This window comes from Saccopteryx bilineata, chromosome 4 (genome assembly GCF_036850765.1).
Source record: "Saccopteryx bilineata isolate mSacBil1 chromosome 4, mSacBil1_pri_phased_curated, whole genome shotgun sequence".
Lineage (NCBI taxonomy): Eukaryota > Metazoa > Chordata > Mammalia > Chiroptera > Emballonuridae > Saccopteryx > Saccopteryx bilineata.
Genome location: NC_089493.1, coordinates 33,441,358 through 33,469,048, shown reverse-complemented (window position 1 = coordinate 33,469,048; position 27,691 = coordinate 33,441,358). Strand labels below are relative to the sequence as shown.

General features: G+C 42.1%; 1 protein-coding gene across 4 annotated transcripts in view; it reads left to right on the top strand.

Annotated features, from left to right (window-relative positions):
* RAD51B (RAD51 paralog B) overlaps window positions 1–27,691 on the top strand; it is a 586,701-nt gene that overhangs the window by 6,864 nt on the left and 552,146 nt on the right. For all 4 annotated transcript variants that reach the window (XM_066276398.1, XM_066276397.1, XM_066276395.1 and 1 more), the window contains 2 exons: window positions 3,946–4,062; window positions 24,184–24,320. In XM_066276398.1, coding sequence (XP_066132495.1) covers window positions 3,946–4,062; window positions 24,184–24,320 — 254 coding nt within the window. The remainder of the gene's footprint in view (window positions 1–3,945; window positions 4,063–24,183; window positions 24,321–27,691) is intronic.

Here is a 27,691-nt window from a genome sequence, read left to right as displayed (position 1 = left end):
TGGATTGCAAGTTAATTACTTTGCTATCTCAATTTCAGTATGAGATAGCAAAGTAAGTATCTTTCCTGTGATAGAATAGGGAGGTCATTTGAGACTTCTGACACAGTGGGCAGATAAAAATTTCCTTCTGTTCAGGCTTAGCTTATAATCTAAGGCAAATACCCTAAAGGCAGAGCAGGCAGAAGGAGAATTAGAATTGGAGTTTGGGCTTGGCACCGCTCTTAGATTTGTCAGATTTGTCATTGATCTCGTAGCTTTGGATGGCTCACTTTGTATCACTGGAGAAGTTAGAGTTACAATAGAATGTAACTCTAATGATTCTATGACTAGATTTAAAATAACCTGTTACTATTTTGAAGGTTGTAAAGCACCAGGAAATCCTTTCAATTTGACATCTGTCATTCTATCCAGTCAACATCTATGGCATATTTCTAAGTAGGTAATAAGAGACCACGGGCAAGAAGTTCATTTCCGTCTCCACTTACATCACCACTTCATCTGCAACCTCAGTACCATTCTAAATGTCAGTTCAAGAGTTCATCTTTCTCTTTTGTTGTACATTCACTCTTGTAGCATTCCTTAGATTTGAGTCCTGCCTTAATATTGGCTTACCCTTAGTTTATTCTTTCAAGAAGGATTTTTTACCTATTTCTTTATTCAGTCATTTATTCTTTCAACCAATATTTACTGAGTGCTGGCCATGTTTCAGGCACTTGTCAGGTACTGGGGATATTGTAGTGAATGAGATCGATAAAGTCCCTGCCCTCCTGTAACCTAGTGGGGGAAGACAGCATTAAACAAATAATAGTTACATAAATATTTAGTTAATTATAGTAGTGATAAGTCCTATGAAGAAAAAATTCAAGGAGCTTTGAAAATTTTATATATATATATATATATATATATTCTTTCATTTCTTTGTTTTTTAAGTGAAAGTAGGGAGATACAGAGACAGATTCCTGCATGCACCCTGACTGGGATCCATCTGGCAACTTTCATCTTGGGCCGATGCTCTGTCCATCTGAGGCCGTACTTAAAAACGAGCTATTTTTAGCACCTGAGGTAGAGGCTCCACAGAGTCATCCTCAAGTGCCCAGGGCCAGTGCACTTGAATCAATTGAGCCATGGCTGTGGAAAGGGAAGAGAGAGAGAAACAGGAGAAGGTGAAAGGGGGAGAAGTAGATGGTTGCCTCTCCTGTGTGCCTTGACCAAGAATCAAATCCGGGACTTCCACATGCCAGTTGATGATCTGCTGCTGAGCCAACCAGCCAGGGCCAGCTTTGAACCTTAATAATGGGACATTACTTAATTTAGGGAAGGACCCTCCCCCCACCAAGGAAGCGACAGGCTAAAACCTGAAGGATGAATAGGAGAGAGATCAGCGAAGGAGTTGGAAGGGAGGTGAGTGGAGAGGAGTTTGCAGGCTTGGGGCCAGCAAATGCAGAGGCTCTGTGAAGAGAGTCAGACTGGTGGTCGCATGGCCGTGAAGTCACGCTGGTGTGACTGGAACGCAGCAGTGAGGAAAGGAAGAGAATGACAGGCGCTGAAGTCAGAGGAGCAGGCAGGAGTCAGATCACTGGGGCCTGCAGACAGTGCTGAGGATTTGGGACTTTATTGTGGGAGCAATGAGAAGCCATAAAAGGGTGTAATCTATGTTTTTAGAAACTCAGCCTTGAACAGAGACAAGTGATTGAAAAGGAGCAGGAGAATATTTGTAAAGAATAGCTAGGTATCAATATACTCTAGACCAGGGGTCTCAAACTCGCGGCCCGTGGGCCGCATGCAGCCCACCGAACAATGTTGTACTGATTTTTTTTTGTTTTCAACTGCAGTGAGAAAAGTGTTGCGTAACAGTTGCCTTTTGTAGACCTAGTGCGGCCCGCCGAATGGCTGTGATCTTGCTCTGCGGCCCACATGCTGAGTTGAGTTTGAGACCCCTGCTAGACAGAAAGCGATTGTGACATAGATTATTAGTGTGGTATTAATGCAGGTGGTATAATATTGATTAATATGAGAAATATTTAGGAGGTAGAATGAATAGGATTTGGTGACTGTCTGGGTAGTCATGAGTACAGGAAAGTCTCAAAGATGATTCCTTGATTTTTGCTTTGAGAAGCTGGGTGGCACCGTTTCCTGAGAGAAGGAATACTGGAAGAGGATCAGGTTTGAGGAAGGCAGACCATGAATTCCCTTTAGTAGTTGTTGAAATTAAGGTACTTGTGAAACATTGATTGGAGATGTGAAGTAGGCAGTTAAATACAGGGGAGGGGGGGCAAAAGTAGGTTTACAGTTGTTTGTGTGGAAAATACTACAATATTAATGAATAACACAAGAATGAACTCTGTTTCGTTACACCTGTAAACCTTCTTTCGCCTCACCCCGTGTATGGTCGTGGATCTTGGAGGAGAGGTCTGCATTAGAAGTACTGTATGCATGTGGGAGTCGGCAGTGTAAATATGATAGTCAAAGCCATGGGAGTGGATGAGCAATTGCCTACACGGTTTGTATAGGGAGAAGATAATTTTCCCCACACCCAAGTCCTGAGTGAAGCCAACATTTAAAGGTACGCTTAGACAATAAAGAATCTGAGAGGAAGCAACCACCAAAGTAGGAGAAAACTATTGGAATGTCATATCACAATATTACTCTTTGTCTCCTTTATGCACATACTGTTATTCCTGGAGTCTTTTTCTTTTTTTTTTAAGTTCACTTTATTCTTTTTTTTGACAGTCACTAAATCTATTATTCTAGTAATTACACTTAGTTACAAATGAATCACTTTAATGCTGACAGATTGGACTGCCTTTACATGTTTGATAAAGTGTCCACACGCCCACCTATGTTGCCTAATGATGAATTGTGGACAACATTCACGTATTTCTAAATCACATGCAAACCACACAATTTTGACCATAGCTTTTCTAATTATTTTATGTGCCTGAATATAGCCGTAAAAATATCTGTGGTAATCCATGGTTTCACTGAAATAATTCAATAGGTAAGGTCATAAATTTATTAAATTGTAAATGTTAAGGGGGTAGAAACTATATCTATTTGACCGTTGTATTCCCAGAGGAAGCCATAATCTATGGCAGGCAGTAGGCACTTTAATTTATTGAGTGAATCCATTTTTTTTTAACGTCAATGCATTTTTATGGTTTCATTTCATTCATACAAATGAAATTTTTAATGATAGAGATTGCAAGAGGCAAGTGTTCTTATACATTACTGGTGGGCATGTAATCACATTCACCCCATCTACAAAGATCCTTTTCCATATAAAGTAGTAGCATTCACAGGATCCAAAGATTTAATGTGGATTATTTCTCAACCTGCCACCCCTACCTTCTAGCTATTCTTCACAAACCAGCCTCGGTTTGAAGTGATGACTTGGTCATGTCTCTCTTTGTTGCTGTCGGCATAAACTCCAAACTTGAACAAGGCTCTTTGTGATCTGATCCCTGTTTCTCCAGCCTCATCGCCTGTCACACTGTGACCACACTCTACCTTTCAGCCGTTCTAAACGAACTCTTTATTTTTTGTCGTTTTTGTTAGTTTCTGTTTCCTCCCTTTATTGCCCCTCCCCCATTGCTTCTTGGCCTTTGCACATTCTCTCTTTGGCAGGAACGTGCATGTTTCCTTTGCTTGGTCAGGTGTACTGTCTTTATGTCTCAGCTTCCCTATCACAGTAGCTCTTATTAATTATATAGTAGCCGCCCAGTGTCCAGTTCTAAGGGTTGACTGTAAGTACTGAGAGGGCAGGGGCTCTGTGTGTGAAATCACATCCCCATAATCTAGCTCAGTCCCTGGCAAAGAGTAAACATTGGTGGAGCAAATAAATAACAGAAGATAAAAAGATAAAATTAGTGTTCAGCTGCTAAAATTTGGTTTGTGTTTATGAATAGTTATGGAGGTTGAAAAGAACATAATTGTTTTCTTGTTCAGGCTTATGAGATAAAGGCACGAAGCTCTGCGGCTCTCTCGCCAGCGTCCTTGCCTACAACCCTGTCTGCTCTGGACGAAGCCCTGCGCGGTGGTGTGGCTTGCGGATCCCTCACAGAGGTACAGGAGACGCTGCAAACCCCCTCCAGTCACCCGCTGCTTTCAGAGCCGGGGAAGAGGACACATTATTTCATGAATACTAATCTGAATTAAAGTATAAGTACCTCAAGGCGTGGTTCTCTACTCAGTGTCTAGTGTAGTTGCTGTGCCAAAGATGTTTGAAAAAATCCTTGCTGACTGACTGGTCTGCTTGGGTTGCTCTTTGTTTGAATTAACTTAGAAAGTGATGAATATTCTGAATTAATATTAAACAATTTGGGGGAATTAAGAAAAGGATTACTACTGCCTGGTCAGTGGTGGCACAGTGGATAGAAGGTCGACCTGGGACGCTGATGTTCCAGGTTTGAAACTCAGGTTGCTGGCTTGAGCATGGGCCCATCCAGCTTGAGCGCGGGGGTCACCAGCTTGAGTGTCGCTGGCTTGAGCCCACAGGTCCCTGGCTTGAAGCCCAAGGTCACTGGCTTGAGCAAAGGGGTCACTAGTTCAGCTGGAGACACCCCCCACTGCCTTGGTCAAAGCATGTATGAGAAACAATCAGTGAACAACTAAAGTGATGCACTTATGAGTTGATGCTTCTCATCTCTCTCCCTTGTGTCTGGCTATCTCTCACTAAAAAAAAAGATCACTACTTAATGCAGGGGTCGGGAACCTATGGCTCGTGAGCCAGATGTGGCTCTTTTGATGGCTGCATCTGGCTCGCAGACAAATCTCTAATAAAAAAATAATGTTAAAAATATAAAACAGGCCTGACTTGCTGTGGCGCAGTGGATAAAGCATTGACCTGGAATGCTGAGGTCCCCGGTTCGAAACCCTGGGCTTGCTTGGTCAAGGCACATATGGGAGTTGATGCTTCCTGCTCCTCCCCCTTCTCTCTCTCTCTCTCTCTCTCTCCTCTCTCTCTAAAAAGGAATAAAATTATTAAAAAAATAAAACATTCTCATGTATTACAATCCATTCATTTCCTACCGCTCATGTTCATGGTTGTGGGTGGCTGGAGCCAATCACAGCTGTCCTCTGGGACAACACCAAATTTTTATTAGATACTGTGTAATGTATTGTACATGGGTAGTTGTATGGCTCTCACGGAATTACATTTTAAAATATGTGGCGTTCATGGCTCTCTCAGCCAAAAAGGTTCCCGATCCCTGACTTCATGTATTAGGGAAGAAAATTTGAAATTTTATTACCATGTGGGCAAATTATAACTGAAATGAGCTAGTTTTACTTCCTGTTCTGGATAGAATTTGGTTCCAGGAAATGATAAGTATTAGTTATGTATTGTTGCATAAAAATAATGCCAAAACTAAGTGGCTTAAAACAACACAAACGTTTATTGGTTTTGTTTCTTTGGGACTGGCTTAGCTTGGCGATACTGGCGAGGAGTGAAGTATCTGAAGGCTTGGTGGAGCGGGAGGTATTTCCGAGGGGGCTCACTCATGTGATGACACGTTGGTGTTGGTTGTTGACAGAAGGTCAGAGTTCCTTCCCAAATGGGCTCTCCATAGGCTGCCTGAGCGTTCTCATGACGTGGTGGCTGACTGATCAGGATGAGTGATCCAAAAGAAGGCAAGATAGAAGTGATGATGCCCTTGATGATTTCTGTGTGTGTGTGTGTGTGAGAGAGAGAGGAGGGGAGATAGTGAAGCAGAGTCCCACATGTGCCCTTAGCGAGATCCACCTAGCAACCCCATCTGGGGCTGATGTTTGAGTACCAACCTATTTTTAGCGCTTGAGGCTGATGCAATCCAACAGAGCTATCCTCAATGCTTAGGGTCATGCTGGAACCAACTGAGCCACTGGCTGCTGGAGGGGCAGAGGGAGAGAAAGGAGAGGAGGGAGAAAGAAGCAGATGGTTGCTTCTCTTGTGTGCCCTGACCGGGAATTGAACTTGGATGTCCATACACTGGGCCGATGCTCTATCCACTGAGCCATCAGCCAGGGCCACCCTTGATTTAACTGTGAAAGTTACACCTCCTTACTTTTGCTACATTGTCTTCATTAGAAGTGAGTCATTGCCCTGGTCAGATAGCTCAGTTGGTTAGAGCATCATCTCTGAGTGCAGAGGCTGCTGGTTTTCAATCCCTGGTCAAGGCACATACAGGAACAGATGTTCCTTTCTCTCTCCTGCTCTTTTCCTTCCTCTCTCTAAAAAATCAATAAAATAAAACATTAAAAAATTATATATACAGGCCCTGACCGATTGGCTCAGCGGTAGAGCTCAGCCTAGCATGCAGGGGACCCAGGTTCAATTCCCGGCCAGGGCACATAGGAGTAAGCACCCATTTGCTTCTCTACCCTCCCCCCTCCTTCCTCTCTGTCTCTCTCTCTTCCCCTCCCGCAGCCAAGGCTCCATTGGAGCAAAGATGGCCCGGGCACTGGGGATGGCTCCTTGGCGCTAGAGTGGCTCTGGTCGCGGCAGAGCGACGCCCTGGAGGGGCAGAGCATCGCCCCCTGGTGGGCAGAGCATCGCCCCTGGTGGGCGTGCCAGGTGGATCCCGGTCGGGCGCATGCAGGAGTCTGTCTGACTGTCTCTCCCCATTTCCAGCTTCAGAAAAATACAAAAAAAAAAAATATATATATATATATATATAATATATACACACACATACATATATATATATACATGAATATATATATATATATATATATATATATATATATATATATATGAAAGAAGTGAGTCATTAATTCTAGTCCATGTTCAAGGAAAGGGAAATTAGGCTTCTACCCTTTGGAAGAAGTGTCAAGAATTTGAGGACACTTAAAAACCATCACAATTCTTTTCCTTGAAAACTGTATTGGTGTGCTACTGGTCCTGATGTGGTGCATTGATAGACCATATTTACCAGTACACTCCTGATGGCGTCCTTGCCTGAGAATTCCAGGGGTATAGATAACTTTAAGCAAACTTCTAAACAAGAGCAGACTCTTACATTCTGATAGTCATAAAATAAACTGTAAACTTTCCCCTTGAATATTGGAAGATCTAAAATGCTGTTTTATTTTTTTATCTTTGTTTTTAAAAATAATTTATTGATTGATTTTAGAGTGAGAGAGAAAAAGAGGGAGTGAGATCATAGTTGCTTCACTTTAGTTGTTCATTGATTGCTTCTCATATGTGCCTGGGGTTTCTTTATTTTTTTATTTATTGATTTTTAGAGAGAAAGAGAGAGAGGATAGGAGAAGTGGGAAGCATCAACTCAATAGCGGTTGCTTTCCATCTGTGCCTTGAATGGGCAAGCCCAGGGTTTCCAATTGGTGAAAGCCTGGGTTTCAAACGGCAACCTCAGTGCTCCAGGTGGACTCTCTAAGCATTGTACCACCATAGGTCAGGCTCTAAAACCCTGATTCAGATACTAAACCTTATCTTATTTTCTATTTTCCAAGAAAGATTTTTAAATGTGTATTATGCCCAGTATTTATCTATTACTTGGTAAATAAATGAATGAGGGAAGTAATCTTAAAAAAAAAAAAAATATATATATATATATGTATATATATATATAAACTGCTATTGCAGAGTACTGCCACCAGATGGTGCCAGACTTCTATTTTAGAAATATAATTTGTGATTTTGTTGGACCCTTGAATAAGTTTTTAACAATAGTGATCCATAGTTATAAACTTATTTAAATAACAAAAAATTGAATGTAAGAAAGATGAATCAACAACTACTTATTTTTTAATTTTTAGAATAATTTTCAATATTTTTTTTATCAATTCTTTCTGAATGCAAATGGTATTTACAAGCCATGTATGTGTTTTGGCATGATCCACTTGTCTGAATTAGAATATAAATCTCTTACTGTTTATTAGTAGGAAAGTCTCTATTTCCTGTTTCAGTGACAGGTAGCCTCTTCAATCTTCTTGGGATCTTTTAGTTGAATACAGGGAGTACAGTATTTCTGTTTATTTTTTATTAAAAAACAAAATTTTAATATTTATTTTATGTGTACAGAATTAAATATATCCTGCATGTGTAAGCTGTGAACTCCTGTGTGGCCATGACCTAATATAAGAACCAGAATAGTACCAAAACTATTGAAACTATCTCTGGTCTTGTTAGGAGGTTACCTCCACCCTGAGTTCCTACCATTCCTTTACTTGTTTTTCCATTAGTTGTCCTTTACTGCTTATATATATAAGAGCTATAACACTTTATTTAGTTTTGCTTATTTTTGACCTCTATTGAATCATATATCTGTGGTTAAGTCATAGCTTATTTCTTCTATCTGCTTTTCACTTAGTATTTCTTTCTAAGGTTTGTCCATGTTGTTGCAGGTAGCAAGAGTATACAGTGTGTCCGTAAAGTCATGGTGCACTTTTGACCGGTCACAGGAAAGCAACAAAAGACGATAGAAATGTGAAATCTGCACCAAATAAAAGGAAAACTCTCCCAGTTTCATAGCTATTCAGTGAAGTTCTATGTGGGCTCATGCACAGATTTTTTAGGGCTCCTTAGGTAGCTATCCCGTATAGCCTCTACAGACTCGTCACTGACTGATGGCCTACCAGAACGGGGTTTCTCCACCAAACTGCCGGATTCCTTCAACTGCTTATCCCATCGAGTAATGTTATTCCTATGTGGTGGTGCTTCGTTATAAACATGCAGATATTCATGTTGCGCTTTGGTCACGGATTCGAATGTAGTGAGCCACAAAACACACTGGACTTTCCTCTGTACCGTCCACATCTTGACTGGCATGGCCATGGGCTGCTCTGCTGTATACACGGTGTTACATCATCATCTGCGCGTGCGCACATGCTGCCACATCATCCTACAGAAACTGGGAAGGTTTTCCTTTTATTTCGTGCAGATTTCACATTTCTATCGTCTTTTGTTGCTTTCCTGTGACTGGTCAAAAGTGCACCATGACTTTACGGACACACTGTAGTTCATCGCAATATCATTTTCCTTTTGAAAATATGCTACAATTCATTTATCACTTCTCTTATGAGTGAACACTTGGGTTGCTCCCAGTTTTCTACTAATATAAACAAGTTCTCTGAAACTGTTGCACATGTCTCCTGATCAAGGTACAGGTATTTCTTTAGGGTGAGAATTAGCAGACTACTTATGGCTACAGTGGTCAAATCTGGCTTACTCCGTTTTTATAAAGTTTTATTATAACACAGCTATGCTCATTTGTTTACATTTTGTCTGTGGCTATTTTTGTGATACAAAGCAGAGTTGAGTTAGTTGTGATAGAGACCTCATGGTCTACAAAGCCTAAAATATTACTGTCTGGCCCCTATCCAGGGTGTCTGCTTTGGAGTGACTTGCTGGTTATAGGGATGTGTAAGTTTGCAGAATCAGGACAAATTGTTTTCCAGAGTGATTGTGTCTGTTTACGTTCCTATGAGCAGATGTGCATGAATTCCTCTTGCTCCATATTTTCTTTTGGTATTATCAGATTTCTTAGTTTCTGTTCATCTTTGTGATCTTAGTTTTCATTTTCCTAATTACTAATGAATTTAAATATCTTTTCATAAATCATTAGGCTATTGAGAGAGAGAGAGAGAGAGAGAGAGAGAGGGACATCGATCTGTTTCTGTAAGTGCCTTAAATGGGGATCGAACCAGCAACCTCTTCGCTTTGTGATGATGCCTTAACCAACCTAGCTATCAAGCCAAGACTATCATTAGGCTATTAAAAAAAAATTTTTTTTAATTAAGGTACACTTTGAATACTATAAAATTCAACCATGTAGCCTGACTGGTGGTGGTGCAGTGGATAGGGCACTGATCTGGCCTGCTCTGTTTCCGACCTGGGCCGGTTCACCCCTCCTTAGGCAACCTGGTGGTCCCCCGCTCCCGGGAGGTCACCATATTGATGCTGAACTTAGTGCGGACACCCGATCGGCATAGCGCACTACAGCCCAGAACTCCTGGGCTCAAGTGATCCTCCTGCCTCAGCCTCCTGAGTAGCTGGGACTACAGGCGCGCGCCACCACGCCTGGCATGGGCACTGATCTGGAATGCAGAGGTTGCAGGTTCGAAATGCTGGGCTTGCCCAGTCTAGGCACATACAAGACTCGACTACTACGAGTTCATGCTTCCCATTCCTCCTTCTTGCCTTTCTCTCTCTAAAAATCAATAAATAAAATCTTTTAAAAAATTCAACCACTGTAATTGTATAATTCAATTATAATAGTGAACCCATATTAAATCACCACCACAATCCAGTTTTAGAAACTTCCATCATCCTAAAACCCACTTGTAGTTGATCTCTGTTACCATCCTCAGCCCTGGGCGCCCAACGATCAGCTTTCTGTCTCAATAAATTTGCCTTTTCTAAACATTTCATATAAACAGAATCATAATATGTAGTTCCTTTGTGCCTGATTTCTTCCACATAGCACAATATTTTTGAGATGCGTCATGTTGTTGCATGTATTAGTTTTCCTTTTAAGTATTGAATAGTATTCTACTGTATGGCTATAGCACAATTTGTTTATTCATTCATCAGTTGATGGACACTTGGATTGTTTATAGTTTTTATCTATCGGGAGTAATGCTGCTGTGAACGTTTACAGATGTCTTCGTGTGAACATTCGTTTTTGTTTGCCTTGGGTAGATTCCTAGGATTAGAATGGCTACATCATGACAGGTGTATGTTTAATACACTGCTCTCAGAGATTAGGGGATATTTTATAGCTTCATATTCGTTTTTGAGATATCCCCTGATTTTGTGAGCAGTGTATTGAAGAAACCGTCAGACTGCTTTCCAAAGTGGCTATATCATTTTACGTTCTCACCAGCAATGCGTGAAGTTTCGGTTTTCCACATTCTTACTAAGACTTAGTATAATCTTTTTGATTTTAGCCATTCTAGTGGATGTGCTATTGTATTTTGTTGTTGTTTCAATTTGCATTTCCCTGATGACTAAAGATATTGAGCATCTGTTTATGGGCTTATTGGCTATTTGTATATTTTCTTCAGTGACGTGTCTATTCGAATCCTTTGCCTATTTAAAAAAATTTTTTTCCCAAGTGAGAGGATGGGAGATAGAGAGACAGACTCCCACATGCACCCCAACTGGGATCCACCTGGCAACCCCAGTCTGGGGCAGATGCTCTGCCCATCTAGGGCCATGCTTACAATTGAGCTATTTTTATTGCCTGAGGTGGAGGCTCCAAGGAGCCATCCTCAGCATCTGAAGTCAATGTGCTTGAACTGAGCCATGACTGCAGGAGGGGAAGAGAGAGTGAGAGAGAAAGAGGAGGGGAGGGGTGGAGAAGCAGATGGTCACCTCTCCTGTGTGCCCTGACTGGGAATCGAACCCAGGACATCCACATGCCAGGCCGACGTTCTACCATTGAGCCAACCGGCCAGGGTTTCTTTTGCTTATTTTTTAATTGGTTGTTGTGTTGTTTTAAGTTGTAAAAGTTCTTTATATATTCTGGATTTGTAAAGTCCTTTATCAGATGTATGATTTACAGTTATTTTCTTCCAATCTGTGACTTGTCTCTTCATTTTCTTAGAGCTTTTGAATTTTATAATTTTGGTGACATTCAATCTATCAGATGAGGCTGTTAAAATAGTCTATTATTTTGTTGAGTTGACAAGTTCACTTCTAATTCTATTATTTTTCACTTTATATATTTTGAGCTTCTTCTATTATGTTAAATGAACACATTCAGAATGGTCATACACTCCCGGAGGACTGAATGCTGTACTGTGTTCTTCTACATAGCACTTGTCACCATTACAGTTGTGCTGGGTTTTTTTGTTTGTTTGTTTGTTTTTTACAGAGGCAGAGATAGACAGGGACAGACAGACAGGAACGGAGAGAGATGAGAAGCATCAATCATCAGTTTCTCGTTGCGCGTTGTGACTTCTTAGTTGTTCATTGATTGCTTTCTCACATGTGCCTTGACCGCAGGCCTTCAGCAGACCGAGTAACCCCCTGCTGGAGCCAGCGACCTTGGGTCTAAGCTGGTGAGCTCTTTGCTCAAGCCAGATGAGCCCGCGCTCAAGCTGGCGACCTCAGGGTCTCGAACCTGGGTCCTTCTGCATCCCAGTCCGATGCTCTATCCACTGCGCCACCACCTGGTCAGGCCAGTTGTGCTGTTTTTAACATTTTTTTTTTTAAGATTTTATTTATTGATTTTACAGAGAGAGGGATGGAAGGTGAGAAGTATCAACTCGTGGTTGCTTCATTTAGTTGTTCATTGATTGTCGTATGTGCCTTGACCAGGTAGCCCGGGGTTTTGAACCTGTGGCCTCAGCAATTCCATGTCAAAGTTCTATCCACTGTGCCACCACAGGCCAGGCTGTTGTGCTGTTTTTTAATTAGTTAATGTATGTCTTCCTCATTGGAGAATAAATTCCAAGTTGCAGGGTTTACTTCTTTGTCTTCCTATTATTTTATCCACAGTATTCAGCCATGAAGAAGGTCCTTAATACATATTAGTTGAGTGAGTGAGTGAATGAATGAATGAATTTGTTTTCATTTATTTATTTTTTAGCACTTAACATAGCGCTTCTTTACTATAATGTTTTGGTTTCTGCTGCCTCTCTTCCACTTTCCCCTTTATCTTCGAATAACCTGCCTGACCAGGTGGTGGCACAGTGGATAGAGCGTCTGACTGGGATGCAGAAGAACCCAGGTTCGAGACCCCGGGGTTGCCAGCTTGAGCGTGGGCTCATCTGGCTTGAGCAAAAAGCTCACCAGCTTGGACCCAAGGTCACTGGCTCGAGTGGGGGGTTACTCAGTCTGCTGAAGGCCCGTGGTCATGGCACATATGAGAAAACAATCAATGAACAACTATGATGTTGCAACAAAAAACTGATGATTGATGCTTCTCATCTCTCTCCGTTCCTGTCTGTCTGTCTATATCTATCCCTCTATCTGATTCTCTCTCTCTCTCTGACCCTGTAAAAAAAAAAATAAATAAAAAATAAAGTAAAAAAATCTTCAAATAACCTAAACTTTAGGGACTTTTAATCCTCTTGCTATTCCAGGATAGAGGATTTATCTTACAGTGGCATTTTCATTTGTATACCATTTGTTTTTTCAAATCATCAAAGTAGTACATTTAAGGAATATGATTTTCCGACTTAACAGATTTTTTATTAATGAATATCAGTGATCCTTTTACTTTAGAAGGTTTTTTTCTTATATGTTTTAAAGTTATGTATCTCTAATGTCTATACATCTATATATTTATATATTATTTTTGCTATAGGTTGCTGTTTTACAAATCATTTCAAAGCTTAGTGCCTAAAAACAACAATAAATATTTATCTCACACCGTTTTTGTGAGTCCGGAATTCGGGAGCAGCTTAGCTCGGGGTTTCTGGTTGTGGTCCCTGATGAGGTTTCAGTCAGGCTACTGGCTGACGCTGCAGTCATTGAAAACTTGACCCGAGCTGGGCGGCTGCTTTCGAGAGCACATACGTGGCTGGGAATATGGTTCTGAGTGTCAGCAGGAGGACTCAGTTTCTGGCTATAGGTCTGCTTGAGCGTCTTTGTGACATGGCTGCTGACTTTCCCCAGTATAAGTGATCTAAGAGAACAGACTAGAAATGGCGATGTCTTTTACGAGTTAGCCTTGAAGTCATAGACCGACATATCTGCTGTCTTCTGTTAGTCACGCGGACATACCTGATACAGTGTGGGAGGGCATGAATACCAAGTGGGGATTGCAGGGTCCTTCTGAGAGACTGGCGATCATTCTGTGTGTGTGTGTGTCTGTGTGTTTATATGTGCATGTATGCATATACATGTGTGCATGTACATGTGTGTGTTTGATTTATTGCCTCTCTATTCCTTGAGATTTTATGGTAGGCAGACTTTCTAAAGTGTCCTTGCCATGATGCTCTGCTGTAATCCCTGGAACGTGTGACTGATGAGATGTCACTTCCACGGTTATGGCATGTTACATGGCACACTGACTTTAAGATAGGGAGATTATCCCAATCTAAGCCCATGAGCCCTTAAAAGCAGTGAGTGTGCTCTGGCTAAAGAAGAAGGGAATGCCAGAAAGATTCAAAACATGAAGGCGGAGGGGCCATGTGAGGAGGAAGGATGGTAGCCTCGAGGAGCAGTGAGCAGCCTTCAAACGACAGCCAAAAATGAAACAGGCCGCTCAGACCCACGATTGCAGAGGGGTGGATTTTTTTTTTCTTTACAGAGACAGAGAGAGAGAGTCAGAGAGAGGGATAGACAGGGACAGACAGACAGGAACAAGAGATGAGAAGCATCAATCATTAGTTTTCGTTGTGACACCTTAGTTGTTCATTGATTGCTTTCTCATATGTGCCTTGACCGTGGGCCTTCAGCAGACCGAGTAACCCCTTGCTCGAGCCAGTGACCTTGGGTCCAAGCTGGAGAGCCTTGCTCAAACCAGATGAGCCTGCGCTCAAGCTGGCGACCTCATCTCAAACCTGGGTTCTCCGCATCCCAGTCCGAGGCTCTATCCATTGCGCCACCGCCTGGTCGGGCCGGAGGGGTGGATTTTGCCAACAGCCTGAATGAGCTCAGGAGTTGATACTCTCCTCCTACCCCCTTCCAGCCTCAGCCTCCAGATAGGAACCTAGCTCAGCTGCCACTTGGATTTTGGCCGCATGAGACTGAGCCGAGGACCCAGGCTGGCCCATCAGGACTGCTAACCTACAACAATATGAGATAGCAAATGGATATTGTTGCAAGCTGTTAGGATTGTGATAACTTGTTACATAGCACTAGAGAACTGATACAGATATCAATGGAGTTGTCTAATTAATTACATGGCATGATCTTTGTTTCTGGGTTAAGAGGTCAAGCCCAGAGTCCCGGACATCAGGTAGAAGTTAGATCTGGTGGAGATGAGGGATGAGGCAACTGGTTGAGTAAGCTTAGACTAGGCCTGAAGGCGACCGAGGGAGTAAAAATAAATCTGGGAACATTCTGCTGTCATTCGTATAGCTGCTCTTTTCAAAATGCCCTAATTCGTTTATCATCGGTTTTGATTTATGTGAACGTCACCGAATCTGTGTGTATTCAGTTACAGTGTCGAGATGAGCAGTGGAACTAGAGAAGCGCTGCTCGTGCCAAAAGCAGATGCAGTGGAGGAGGAGTCAGCGGGCAGCCAGCGAACTGCAGGGCTCTGTCCTGTTCCCTGAGAACAGCAGGCACTCACTGTGGAATATATAAGATCATTGTGCATCTGTTATAACTGAGTATTGGTAGCAAAGATACCTTTGAAGTTGAAATGTTGAAGCTTTACGTTATGTGGAGTTCCAGCCACGTCTGGTGGCCTTGCCCTATGAGAACGATAGAGATCAGAGCAGAGTTTCTCGCTTCTTTCCATTATCGCCCCAAAGGAGCTTTATAGACTGTTTTTCTCCCTTAATCACCCCTGCGATGAGATTTGGCTACCACACGCACACACTGTATATCACTTTATGGACTGTATGTATATCTGTGCTTTATACATAAAAAGAGTAAAGTTGCCTCCCTTCCCAATCAAAACCAAGTATCATCCTTGCGGTTAGTATCGCCCCTGCGGAGAATGTATGACAAAGACGCTAATGTGACTAGGTAAAATTAAGATTGTATTTACACTTGATCTTAGCCAAAAGGCTGAGAAGCAGTACATTAAGGTTGTATTTAAAGGGATCTTCAAAAAAGGTATTTTCATATTGTAATCCCGAGATTACAGGACTGGAGAACTGGCCCAAACTCAAGTTAACAAAGAGATGTAAGTGCCTGTCTTAGTCCAAGTACCTCTGGAAGAGCGACCGGGGAGCGCTGCCAAATCGCTACAACATTTCAGAGTGCTGATTACACTGAGATCCCTGCTCTAAGTAATAAGAAACAGTGTAGCACATTCCTACACTATTTCTGTTTCTACACTTTGTTCCTGATTGCAGGAGACTGGGTGTCTTCCTTGAGCCAGGCAGTTTTTTCTTTGAAAGTGACCATCCTTGTGCCCTGAAAAGTAGAGAGGCAGGATGACAGTTCTGGTACGACATCCTGATCATGCCTCAGGACAGTTGAATATTCCGGTTCTTTTTCTTTCTCGCTGGTAGAGTTGGCCGTGGCCTACAGGATCACAGGGCCAGGCCCGTAGTATGCCTGCAAGGGCCAGGCATGTGATAGAAATGAATGAACAGTGAAGTGTAAGACATAAGTATTTTATTAGTCAATTTTGGTTGCTTACACTGCTTACAACAACAGTATTTTTTTTTCTTTTTCTTAGATTTTATTTATTTATTTTTAGAGAGAGAGGAGAGTTAGACAGTAAGAGGGAGGAGCAGGAAGCATCAACTCCCATATGTGCCTTGACCAGGCAAGCCCAGGGTTTCGAACCGGTGATCTCAGCATTCCAGGTCGACGCTCTATCCACTGTGCTACCACAGGTCAGGCAACATTTATTTTTCTTGCTCATAGGTCTGCAGGTCGGTCAAGGTGGGTCTCGTCTCCTTCAAGCCACGGTCAGGTTCAGGTCTACTCCACATACAGCAGCAGCAGTAGGAAAACTAGGGAGAGATTTCTAATTGACATTCCTTGACTCTAGTTCCTTGACCCAGTGTTTGGAAGGCAGGATAATTAGGCCTCTGTTCTGATGTAACGTTTAGCATCATCAAGGTGGTTAACTCTTTCACAGACCAGCACGAAGTTTCCAGTGGACCAGCAGTGGTCCGTGGACCGGCAGTTGAAAAACGCTGGTTTAGCATGTAGTTCACTGGATTGTAGCAACTGATGCAACGTCTTTCCCTATAAAGGCTTTGTGGAATCTTTCTTACGGCACATGTTATCTGATTGTTAAATGACTGATTATATCCTTTGATACTATTTAATTATTCTTTAGCTGTGAAACTTGTCATTTCCGTGTCCTTCTTGTGATTTGTTCCCCTCCCTCCCCTTCCTCCCTCCATTCCCATTTACTTCAAAAGCAGCAGCAGTCAATGTGAAATGAGGGACTGGAGCAGAGAATACAAGGAATGAAATCTTCTGCATGTTGATATAAAGTAATTTAAGATCAAGGCTTCTTTGATAAGGCAAAGTGTTACCTGGCCTTTTCGAGATTGCTAGCTTTTTGTTCGTTTCAAGGTTTAGAGAGTTAGTTATTTTTTCAAAGAATTCTGTAGGTCTGAAGACCTAATTATATTTCTACATAATGGTAGCGCAAATAGACACAAATAGTTAGATGCCGGTTAGGGCTAGGAGTTCGGCGGTGGTCTTTACATAAAAGATATGAAATTTCCACATGCCTTTTTCTCAGATCAGAACCCAATAGTCCTCAAATTGCCTTCTGCTAAGTATTGGGTTGGAACGTTGCTCCATCCTGTTGCCCCCATCTTGAATGGGGGGAGAATTAACTTGGTAAAATTTTAGGTCCAAACAGGTCTGGGTTTCACATTCATCTCAACCATTTAATCCTATTGAAGATGAAAATGACTAGGCTTTATTTTTACTTTAGTACAATGAGACTTTCTTTTCTTGGGTATAATTCTCTTTCCTCTTTAAACCATTAATACGCTGTGTTGGCTTTCTTGTTGATATTTGAGTGACCTTCACGACTGGTTGTTTTCTTTCCGTTTTTTGCATTTCTCAGGCATGGTTAAAACTCAGGCTCTAACCCTCTGAAGCTGGTTGTATTTTACTGGTGTCTTCTGTGCGTAAACGTTGCATTCATTCTGAGTTTCCAAGAAGCAAATAGCTTAGACTATTCTGGTTTGGCCTGTTCTCTGTCTCTAACCACATTGGAGCTGAACCCGGGAACCGAACACAACTTGAAATTCTGTGGTTTGGCAGCTAGAATTAAGAGCTAAACTATCTGAAACTGAAAATTATTAATGTGGAAATGTTTTAACCTACTAAGTAAACCTGAAAAAATAATGAAATTCTACTTTTATCTAGATGTCAGATGTGTGAAGGATGCTTCAAAATGATACCAATATTGTTAATCCTATAACAACTTATACTTATGTGTGAAGGATGCTTCAAAATGATACCAATATTGTTAATCCTATAAAACCTTGACTGCTAAAGTGTAGAATTTCTGTAGTGCTCTTCAGCGAGAAGGGAGAGACCAGGGCATTGATTTGCTTGACCAGAGCTTCTTTGGCTATCTCACAGTAAAGATGGTAAAAGAGTTGTTGAATTTAAAGATGGGTGAAGGATTTTTAAAAAAATGAAATGACAAGCCTGACCAGGCGGTGGCGCAGTGGATAGAGCATCGGACTGGGATGTGGAGGACCCAGGTTCGAGACCTTGAGGTCACCAGCTTGAGTGCAGGCTCATCTGGTTTGAGCAAAGTTCACCAGCTTGGACCCAAGGTCGCTGACTTGAGCAAGGGGTTTACTCGGTCTGCTGTAGCCCCATGGTCAAGGCAAATATGGGAAAGCAGTCAATGAACAACTAAGGTGCCGCAATGAAAAACCGATGATTGATGCTTCTCATCTTTCTCCTTTCCTGTCTAACCCTATCTATCCCTCTCTCTGACTCTTTCTCTGTCTCTGTAAAAAAAAAAAAAAAAAAAAAAAAATGACAAGATATGTCAAATTTGCTGACTTTTTTTTTTTATGACCAGTGGCTACGTTACATGTTTCATAGCAGATTAAAAACAACCAACCAACCAACCAACCAACCACTCAACCAATGGAACACCCTTCCTCCATCTCTTCAAAGTAAAGGTGATATTTTAACCATGAGTGAAAAGTAATTGCCTTTGTAAAGACAAGAGATTAAAATACAGAGAGAGTGTTTTTTTAAGTCACTGCTTGGAAATGTTTCTTTTATAATGTGATATTTGTTATAAGAGATATATGTGTCTAATGAAAACTTTGCTGTCTGCACACTTAAAAACTTGCAACAATGTTTTCTATACTATTAAAAATCTTCCAAAGCAGCCCAAATGTCCCTTAGTAGATGAGTTTAAAAAGCTGTGGTACATTTACACAATGGCATGCTGCTTAGACATAAAAGAGAAGGAAATCTTACCTTTTTGTGGCAGCATGGATGAACCTGGAGAGTATTATGCTAAGTGAAATAGCCAGTCCGAGAAACACAAGTACCATATCACTTATATGTGGCTCTGATGAACAAAATTAACAAACAATTAAAAAAAAAAAAAAGAAAGAACACCTTCCAAATAGATTTTTAGACCAGTTGTTAAAAATGTAAAAATGATGGCCCTGGCCGGTTGGCTCAGCAGTAGAGCGTCGGCCTGGTGTGCAGGAGTCCCGGGTTCGATTCCCGGCCAGGGCACACAGGAGAAGCGCCTATCTGCTTCTCCACCCCTCCCCCTCTCCTTCCTTTCCATCTCTCTCATCCTCTCCCACAGCCGAGGCTCCATTGGAGCAAAGATGGCCCGGGCGCTGGGGATGGCTCCTTGGCCTCTGCCTCAGGAGCTAGAATGGCTCTGGATGCATGCAACAGAGCAATGCCCCAGAGGGGCAGAGCATCGCCCCCTGGTGGACGTGCCGGGTGGATCCTGGTCGGGCACATGCGGGAGTCTGTCTGACTGCCTCCCCGTTTCCAGCTTCGGAAAAATGAAAAAAAAATGTAAAAATGAAATATCTTTTTTTTTTTGTATTTTTCTGAAACTGGAAACGGGGAGAGACAGTCAGACAGACTCCTGCATGCGCCCGACCGGGATCCACCCGGCACGCCCACCAGGGGGCGATGCTCTGCCCCTCCGGGGTGTCACTCTGTTGCGACCAGAGCCACTCTAGCACCTGGGGCAGAGGCCAAGGAGCCATCCCCAGTGCCCGGGCCATCTTTGCTCCAATGGAGCCTTGGCTGCAGGAGGGGAAGAGAGAGACAGAGAGGAAGGGGGGGGGAGTGGAGAAGCAAATGGGCGCTTCTCCTGTGTGCCCTGGCCAGGAATTGAACCCGGGTCCCCTGCATGCCAGGCCGACGCTCTACCGCAGAGCCAACCGGCCAGGGCCAAAAATGAAATATCTTTTGATTGGTTTGCAAGAACAGTTGATTGACGGGGGGGGGGGGGGGAGATATAGGAATTTATTAGCCAAAATTCAACGGAAACTAACTGATGAAAAGTTACTGAAAAATGAAAATAGTGATTCAGTAAGTATAAAAATGATATATTATTTTAATTTCAGGCCTTGCATATTTGCAACTATTCTTTACTCTACAGCCATTACAATTAATTACTGAAATCAGTGGGACTTAGCACCTGACATTTCAATCACTGAATTACAAAATATTTATTTAAGCAAAAGTTATTTATAGAGTCACCAAAGTAGAAGAAGTGAATCGTGGAAGACAGCAAAAGAAGGCCCGTGGACCTCAGGCAAAAGAAAGACAGAGAGCTTGCTCCTGGGGGAGGGGGAGGGAGAGGGGAAAGGCGCAGGCATGCTCCAGAGATAGCTTACCGAATTACAAAATATTTAAATCAATATTTAAAACCATCCTGTTTATTTATTCTCATTGTTATCATCGCTCCACTAAAAGCAATAGTGAGTTTTTATGCGAGTGAAAAGACCTGTACAGCTGTTGGTGGTGAGATGGCACCAGGTGTTCAACGGTGGGGCAGACCCGACCTCAGTTCAGCAACAGCCGTCTTTGAGTTCTGGCCCAGAGGGAAGTGAGAGCCAAGGCTCCATCTATGAGGGAAAGTTTATTTAGAAAGTCGTGGAGGTAGAAGTAGTGAGCTGTAGAAGAAATGGGCTCAGCAAACAGGGTACAGAGGCAAAATAAGGCCCTCGGAGCAAAGGAGAGAGACGGGGAGGGCGGCAAGGAAAACAGGCCGGGGAAAGGGAGTGGGGAAAGGCTGTCTGTCTGTAGCGAGCTTTTTTTTCTTTTTCTGTCTTGAAGGCTTTTTATCTGCTCTCCAGTGGAGGGGCACTTCAGGGGAGGTTCCGGGGGAGGATCTCAGTAGAATACTGACCAGATTTCCTTGTTCCCTCAGCGTCATGGTTTCCTGATTAGTTGGCCCTAGGGGAGGGGTTTATTAGTCAAGGCATCTGGTCCTGATGTCAGCCATGGCGACACTTCATCTGGTATTGCTGCTTTTCTGGGCCTGGTTCTCAAACACAACTGAGGCCTAGATGGTATTATCCCCAGGGGTTAACGCTTAAGGGTGTGGTCGTGCAAGGAATGCATGGGACTCTCCTGAGGCCACTCTCTGGTCCTTGGTTCCTCCTCCAAGGGGGTCTCCTGCATGACTAGTGACATGCCAAGGAAGAAGGCCAGGGGAGGGTTTTAACAGTGTGACCAACTGGGGGAGGAAAAGTCACCCTGGGAGCGAGGTCCTTGTTTTTCTGGTTTTGCTGTTGCTAGGCATTTGGGGCTTTCCACCCTGGTGACCCGGCCTATGGTTCTTGCTCTGCTCAAGTCTGTCTAACTGACTAGCACACAACTGAGATATGAAAATATTTTTAAGCACTTGTAACCTGTTCTTTTTTAATCCCTATTTTGTGTATGCTTCATACTGTATAGAATGTCTTAGTAAAATACTGTTATTTCCCCATGTATAAGACGCTCCTATCTATAAGGCGCATCTTAATTTTGGGGCCTGAAATTTGAAAAAAAAAAAGTATTATATAAAGTTATTGTACTCAAGTTTTATTCATCATAAAATTCATACAACTCCTCATCACTGTCAAAACTCCCATCCATTAGCTTGTCCTCATCTGTGTATGATGACAAATCACTGTCTTCAACAATGAGTACGAAAACAAGCGCGAAAAAGCGGGAAATGCAAGTAAAAAAATCTACAACCACCGTGTAAGATGCACCCAGTTTTTAGACCCCAAATTTTTTGGGAAAAGGTGCATCTTATACATGGGGAAATACAGTGGTATGTATATAATAAACATGCATGCATATATTATTGGAGGACCATACTAAATTTTTGTTCGTTTGTTTGGTTTGGTTTGTCAGAGTATGAAATCAAAGAAGTTTGGAGACCTCCTTTCACTGATCCACTCGTGATCTGGCAAATTATTATTGGTGGTGACAACTATTTATCCTTGCATTCTAACTCACCATTTTAGAAACTATAAATCAGCACATAGTTTTTCACTTGTGAACTTTTTTTTTTTTGACAGAGAGAGAGAGAGAGTCAGAGAGAGGGACAGATAGGGTCAGACAGGCAGGGAGAGAGATGAGAAGCATCAGTTCTTTGTTGCGGCTCCTCAGTTGTTCATTGATTGCTTTCTCACATGTGCCTTGACCGGGTGGCTCCAGCAGAGCAAGTGACCCCTTACTCAAGCCAGTGACCTTGGGCTCAAGCCAGCGACCTTTGGGCTCAAGCCAGCGACCATGGGGTCATGTCTATGATCCCATGCTCAAGCCAGCGACCCTGTGCTCAATCAAGCTGGTGAGCCCACACTCAAGCCAGAATAAGCCCTCACTCAAGCAGGCAGCCTCAGGGTTTCAAACCTGGGTCCTCTGTGTCCCAATTTGACACTCTATCCACTGTGCCACTGCCTGGTCAGGCGTGAGCTTTTGTTTTTTAATGTGGATCCTTGATAAATGAAGTTTAGCTTTAGTCTAAATTCCAAAACAATGGTTCTCAAGAGCATAGTGCAGCATCAGCATCACCTAGGGACTTGCTGTAAACATAAACGTTCAGGCCACATGCCAGACCTCCTGAACCTGAGATGCTGGTTATCAAGGTGGCTGGGTAATTCTAACGCTTTCTCAAGTTTGAAAAGCACTAGCCTAAGTGATTTAGACTCGTGGATCATCCCTTCTTTCTTTCTGCTTCATGACGTATCTGAGACAATGCCTGCATATTATGGTATGTCTCAGCCTTAGCTCAGACTTTTTTCATCTCTACCTGAGATTTGCTTCTCTTCTCCTTCCTGCCTCTCTTCCCTCTTCCTATTGTGAAACATTCATTGGTGTCATTTTCACAAAAGGGCTGGTGTTTTGGTTCTTAAATTTTGCATACCACAGCCAATGTAACATATGTTAAAGGGAATATTTTAACATTTTCAAACTAATATTTGTTAACTACTTCTAGTTGGTTTGGAGTATGCATATGATTAATTTCCTATTTTTTCCATCTATGTCCTCTTGATTTCAAATTTTATAGTCTTTAAATACCTCTCTACCAACTAAAATTTCAGAACATACATTTCAAAATGTGAATCACTTAGATTCAACAATCGTTGAATTTTGTTACATTTGCCTATCTCTTTCTAGGCATACATGCACACACAAACACCTTTTTGCTGAACCACTTGATAGTAAATTGTATACACCAGTACCCTTCACCTCTAAATATTTACTTTTAAGAATAAAGATTAAATAGTTTTTAAGGGGACTAGTCCCAAATTGTTCTGAAAGGCCATTCATAGCAAATGTTAAACCAATTATTAAAGCCTCTTAGATATTTTCAAGATCCTATAAATGTCTTAATGAGGAAAAGGTATAGAACTCCAAATGGTGAATGTATAAATGAATCCTCCAACCTTTTTTTTTTCCTTAGATTTTTTTTTTTTAATTTAGAAATTAAATTTGATGGGGTTACATTGGTCAATACGAGTATATAGGTTCCAGGTAAACATTTCTATCGCATTTGAATTGTTGACTGTGTTGTATGCCCATCACCCAAAGTCAAATCATTTTCCATCACAGTATATTTATCTTTCTTTATTCTCCTCCCCCACCCCCTTCTTCTGGTAACCATTTCACTTTTATCTATGTCCATTAGTCTCGTTTTTAAATCCCACCTATGTGTGAAACCATACAGTTCTTAGCTTTTTCTGATTTACTTATTTCACTTAGCATAATGTTCTCAGGGTCCATCCATGTTGTCGTGAATGGAAATATGTCATCATTTCCTATGGCTGAGTAGTATTCCATTGGATACCACATCTTCTTTATCCAATCCTCTATTGAGGGACACTTTGGTTGTTTCCATGTCTTGACCACTGTGAATATGTGGCAATGAACATCCTCCAAAACCCAAAGTTTTTCATCTGAACTAAAGAACACAAAAGATGATGAGTGACTTATTTTCCCATTTCTCCCAAAGATGGTCCATGACTGGTACCAATCCAGCTGCACAGGGAGAAGTTAATTCATTATATACAGTGATGTCTCTGGGAGTCCAGATTAGTTGGACTGTGTATGTGGCAAGTTCTTGAAGGATTTTGCTCTGACTAGCTTGTGATGTTTAAACAAATAAATTTTTTTAATTTTTATTTTAGATTACAGGTCCACCAGGTTGTGGAAAAACTCAATTTTGTATAATGATGAGTGTTTTGGCCACATTACCCACCGACATGGGAGGATTGGAAGGAGCTGTTGTATATATTGACACAGAATCAGCATTTAGTGCTGAAAGGTAGGAGATTTATTATTTTCCATTGTAATACTTTAGTTTTGTAACATGTATGGCATGTAACATTTTCAATAGGTTAATATTTAGTTTAGGGTTTTTTTTTTTGAGAACACAGAATACTAGATACTGTTTTAAAGGAATATTCCTTTTAAAGTTGACAGGGGAAGCAGTTTCTAGCCAGTTCTTGAACTTGAGGAGGAGCGTGAGGGAACCCCTGGTTCATAGCCTGTCAGTCAGTACCAGAGAGCTAAGACTTGCGGTTGGTGTCAGAAGTGGAGGCAGTCTTGTGGGGCTGAGCCCTTAACTGTGGGGTCTGAGCTAACTACCTTAGGACACCCGGTTGGTGTCCACAGGAAAATGGGGATTGCTTGGTGCAGAAAACCCACACATTTGGTGTCCGAAGCATTGTGAGTATAAACAGTTCATAAACACAGAAGCCTGTTGGCATCACAAAATGATAGCCGGTCATTGTGGTACCTCCTGATGGAAAAACAATCAAACCTGAATGGGATGAAGCTTTCAGACCCACGACCGGTTCACAGCACACACAGAGAAGAGAGGACCAAGTCGGGCCTCACCAGAGGGATGCAGTCAGTGAAATCTACCACTGGGAAGTGACAGAGCAAACGGTCTGATTTCTTTAACAAATTTGTAAGATTAAAAAAAGAAAGTGTTAGAGGGGGAATCTGTGGATTAAAAGAGACTTAAAAGATGTATTGCTCTCATCACATTGCATACTTTTTATTTAATTTTTAACATTAAAAATAATTTGTGTTTGTTTTCTTTTTATTGAATTTATTGGGGTGACACTGGTTAACAAAATAACATAGGTTTCAGGTGCACAGTTCTACAGTCCATCATCTGTGCCCTGTATTGTGTTCACCATCCCAAGTCCAGTCTCCTCCCATCACCACTTATCTCACCTAATCCTTCTCCTTCTCCCATTAACCCCCCCTAACTTTTCAATTCCAACATGGCTTCTTTATATTCTTAGTTATAGCGAATCTATTCAGCTAGTGTTCAGGCAGTTCCCAATGATGGCTTTATGATTTAGTTATAATTTTGTTGTGACTGTGGGAAGAACAGTGCCTTCAACAGAAAGAGATTTATTTTTTTCACATGACAAAAAGACCCGAGTAGGTGGTTGCTGGCACTGGTTCTGCTGCTCAGTGACGACAGAGAGACCTGGGGCTGGTACATTTTTGGCATCGTATCCATTCTGTCTATGCTTAAGCCAGTGAGAAGGGAAAGGGCCAGCTATGTCTGATCAGGAAGGCTGTCAGAAAGGCCACCTCCTCCCCTCTGCTGATTTCCTTCCTGTCCTCTGGAACCCTCCTGCAGGTTTCTCCCTGGGCCACCCCTGTGTGAAAGGGGGGATGGGAATTCAGGGGAAAGATTGTTAGAACAAGCATGACGAATGTCTGGGGGCTGGCCAACATTGCTGCCTGAATAACATGAGGGTTCAGGGCAAGGAAGAAGAAGAATGGATATGAGCAGGTAATTAATAGTGCCTGCCAGCCTGACCTGCGGTGGTGCAGTGGATAGAGCGTCGACCTGGAAACGCTGATGTCCGGTTCGAAACCCTGGGCTTGCCTGGTCAAGGCACATATGGGAGTTGATGCTTCCTGCTCCTCCCTCCCCCTTCTCTCTCTCTCTCTCTCTCTCTCTCTCTTTCTCTCATTCTCTCTCCTCTCTAAAAATTAATTTAAAAAATAGTGCCTGCCACAACTGAGTTGATGTCTCGACTTAGCAAAGAGATAAAGCAGGAGGAAGACTCAAAAAGAAATATATTTTAGCTCTCAGTATGTCCCTGTGTGTGACATTGTCTCCGTTTTTTGCACTTAGAAGCAAGCTGTCTGATCAGCTGAAATGAGAAAGTGAACTGAAGGATTAATATGAAGGAAGTTTTTAAAAAATTGATTTTAGAAAGAGAGGAAGGGAGAGAGAGAAAGAAACATCGATTTGTTGTTCTCCTTATTTATGCATTCATCAGTTGATTCTTGTGTGCGCTCTGACTGGGTATAAAACCCACAACCTTGTCATATGGGGATAATGCTCCAACCAACTGAGCTACCTGGTCGGGGCCTTAATATGAGGGAAGTTTAAAGGATTTATATATAGAGAATTTAAGATGAGTGCTGAAAATGGAAAAATAACTTCTGCCAATAAATTACTTCATACCTTTTTATCAAGAAGGAGGGAGAAAACAGAGGAAGAGTAAATAAGAATTGCTTTTGTTTAAAATGTACTTTAGTCAGCCTAGTGTGCGGAGGACCCGGGTTCGATTCCCGGCCAGGGCACACAGGAGAAGCGCCCATTTGCTTCTCCACCCCTCCGCCGTGCTTTCCTCTCTCTCTCTTCCCCTCCCGCAGCCAAGGCTCCATTGGAGCAAAGATGGCCCGGGCGCTGGGGATGGCTCTGTGGCCTCTGCCTCAGGCGCTAGAGTGGCTCTGGTCGCAATATGGCGACGCCCAGGATGGGCAGAGCATCGCCCCCTGGTGGGCAGAGTGTCGCCCCTGGTGGGCGTGCCGGGTGAATCCCGGTCGGGCGCACGCGGGAGTCTGTCTGACTGTCTCTCCCCTTTTCCAGCTTCAGAAAAATACAAAAAAAAAAAAAAAAAATGTACTTTAAAGAAAGAAAACCTTGTGGGTGATGTACTTAAAATCACTTTGGAGAGATTAATTATATATTTTTAAAACAATACATTAGCTTATTTTTACATGTGTTTGAAAAGATAATCTAAAATAGTGTATTAATCATGCTTGTTCATCATAGACTGTGACTGTATCATCAAACTGCTTAATAACTAGATGATAGTATAACCTGGTGCTAAACCCTCGGGCAGTCAGGCACTGCCTGGGGGGGGAGGGGAATGCTAAGCAGGCAGAATTCTGATTGATTAAGAGAAAATTGTCTGTGTTTATTCTATCTATTGGACTTGCATTTAAGATCTGACAGTCTTAGATGCTGTGCACTTATATATACCTTGAGAATATGGATAAATAGATTAATCTAGTCATCTATTTATGGAAAATTTGGCCACCAGGAGAATTCCAGGATATATGAATTGAGTGACTACTATATTATTCCTATTGGAGATAATTAGGAGAAGATGGAACTGGAGGGTTAAAAACAGAAAACTAATATATATATTCCAAATTGAAAAAAAAAAGGGAAGGTAATATTGATGGTACATACATTAGTAAGAAAGGCTTCAAAGTAAAACTTTGGCAAAAATAAAATGGAGACAGGAAAATAAAGCTGAGTCTTAGTACTACAGATAGACTTGTAAGGAAAACTGAGGGATCTGGGGGAGGAATAGATGGGACCCAGGTCCCCGGAAGGGGACCTGAGGAGATAGGATATAGGATTGG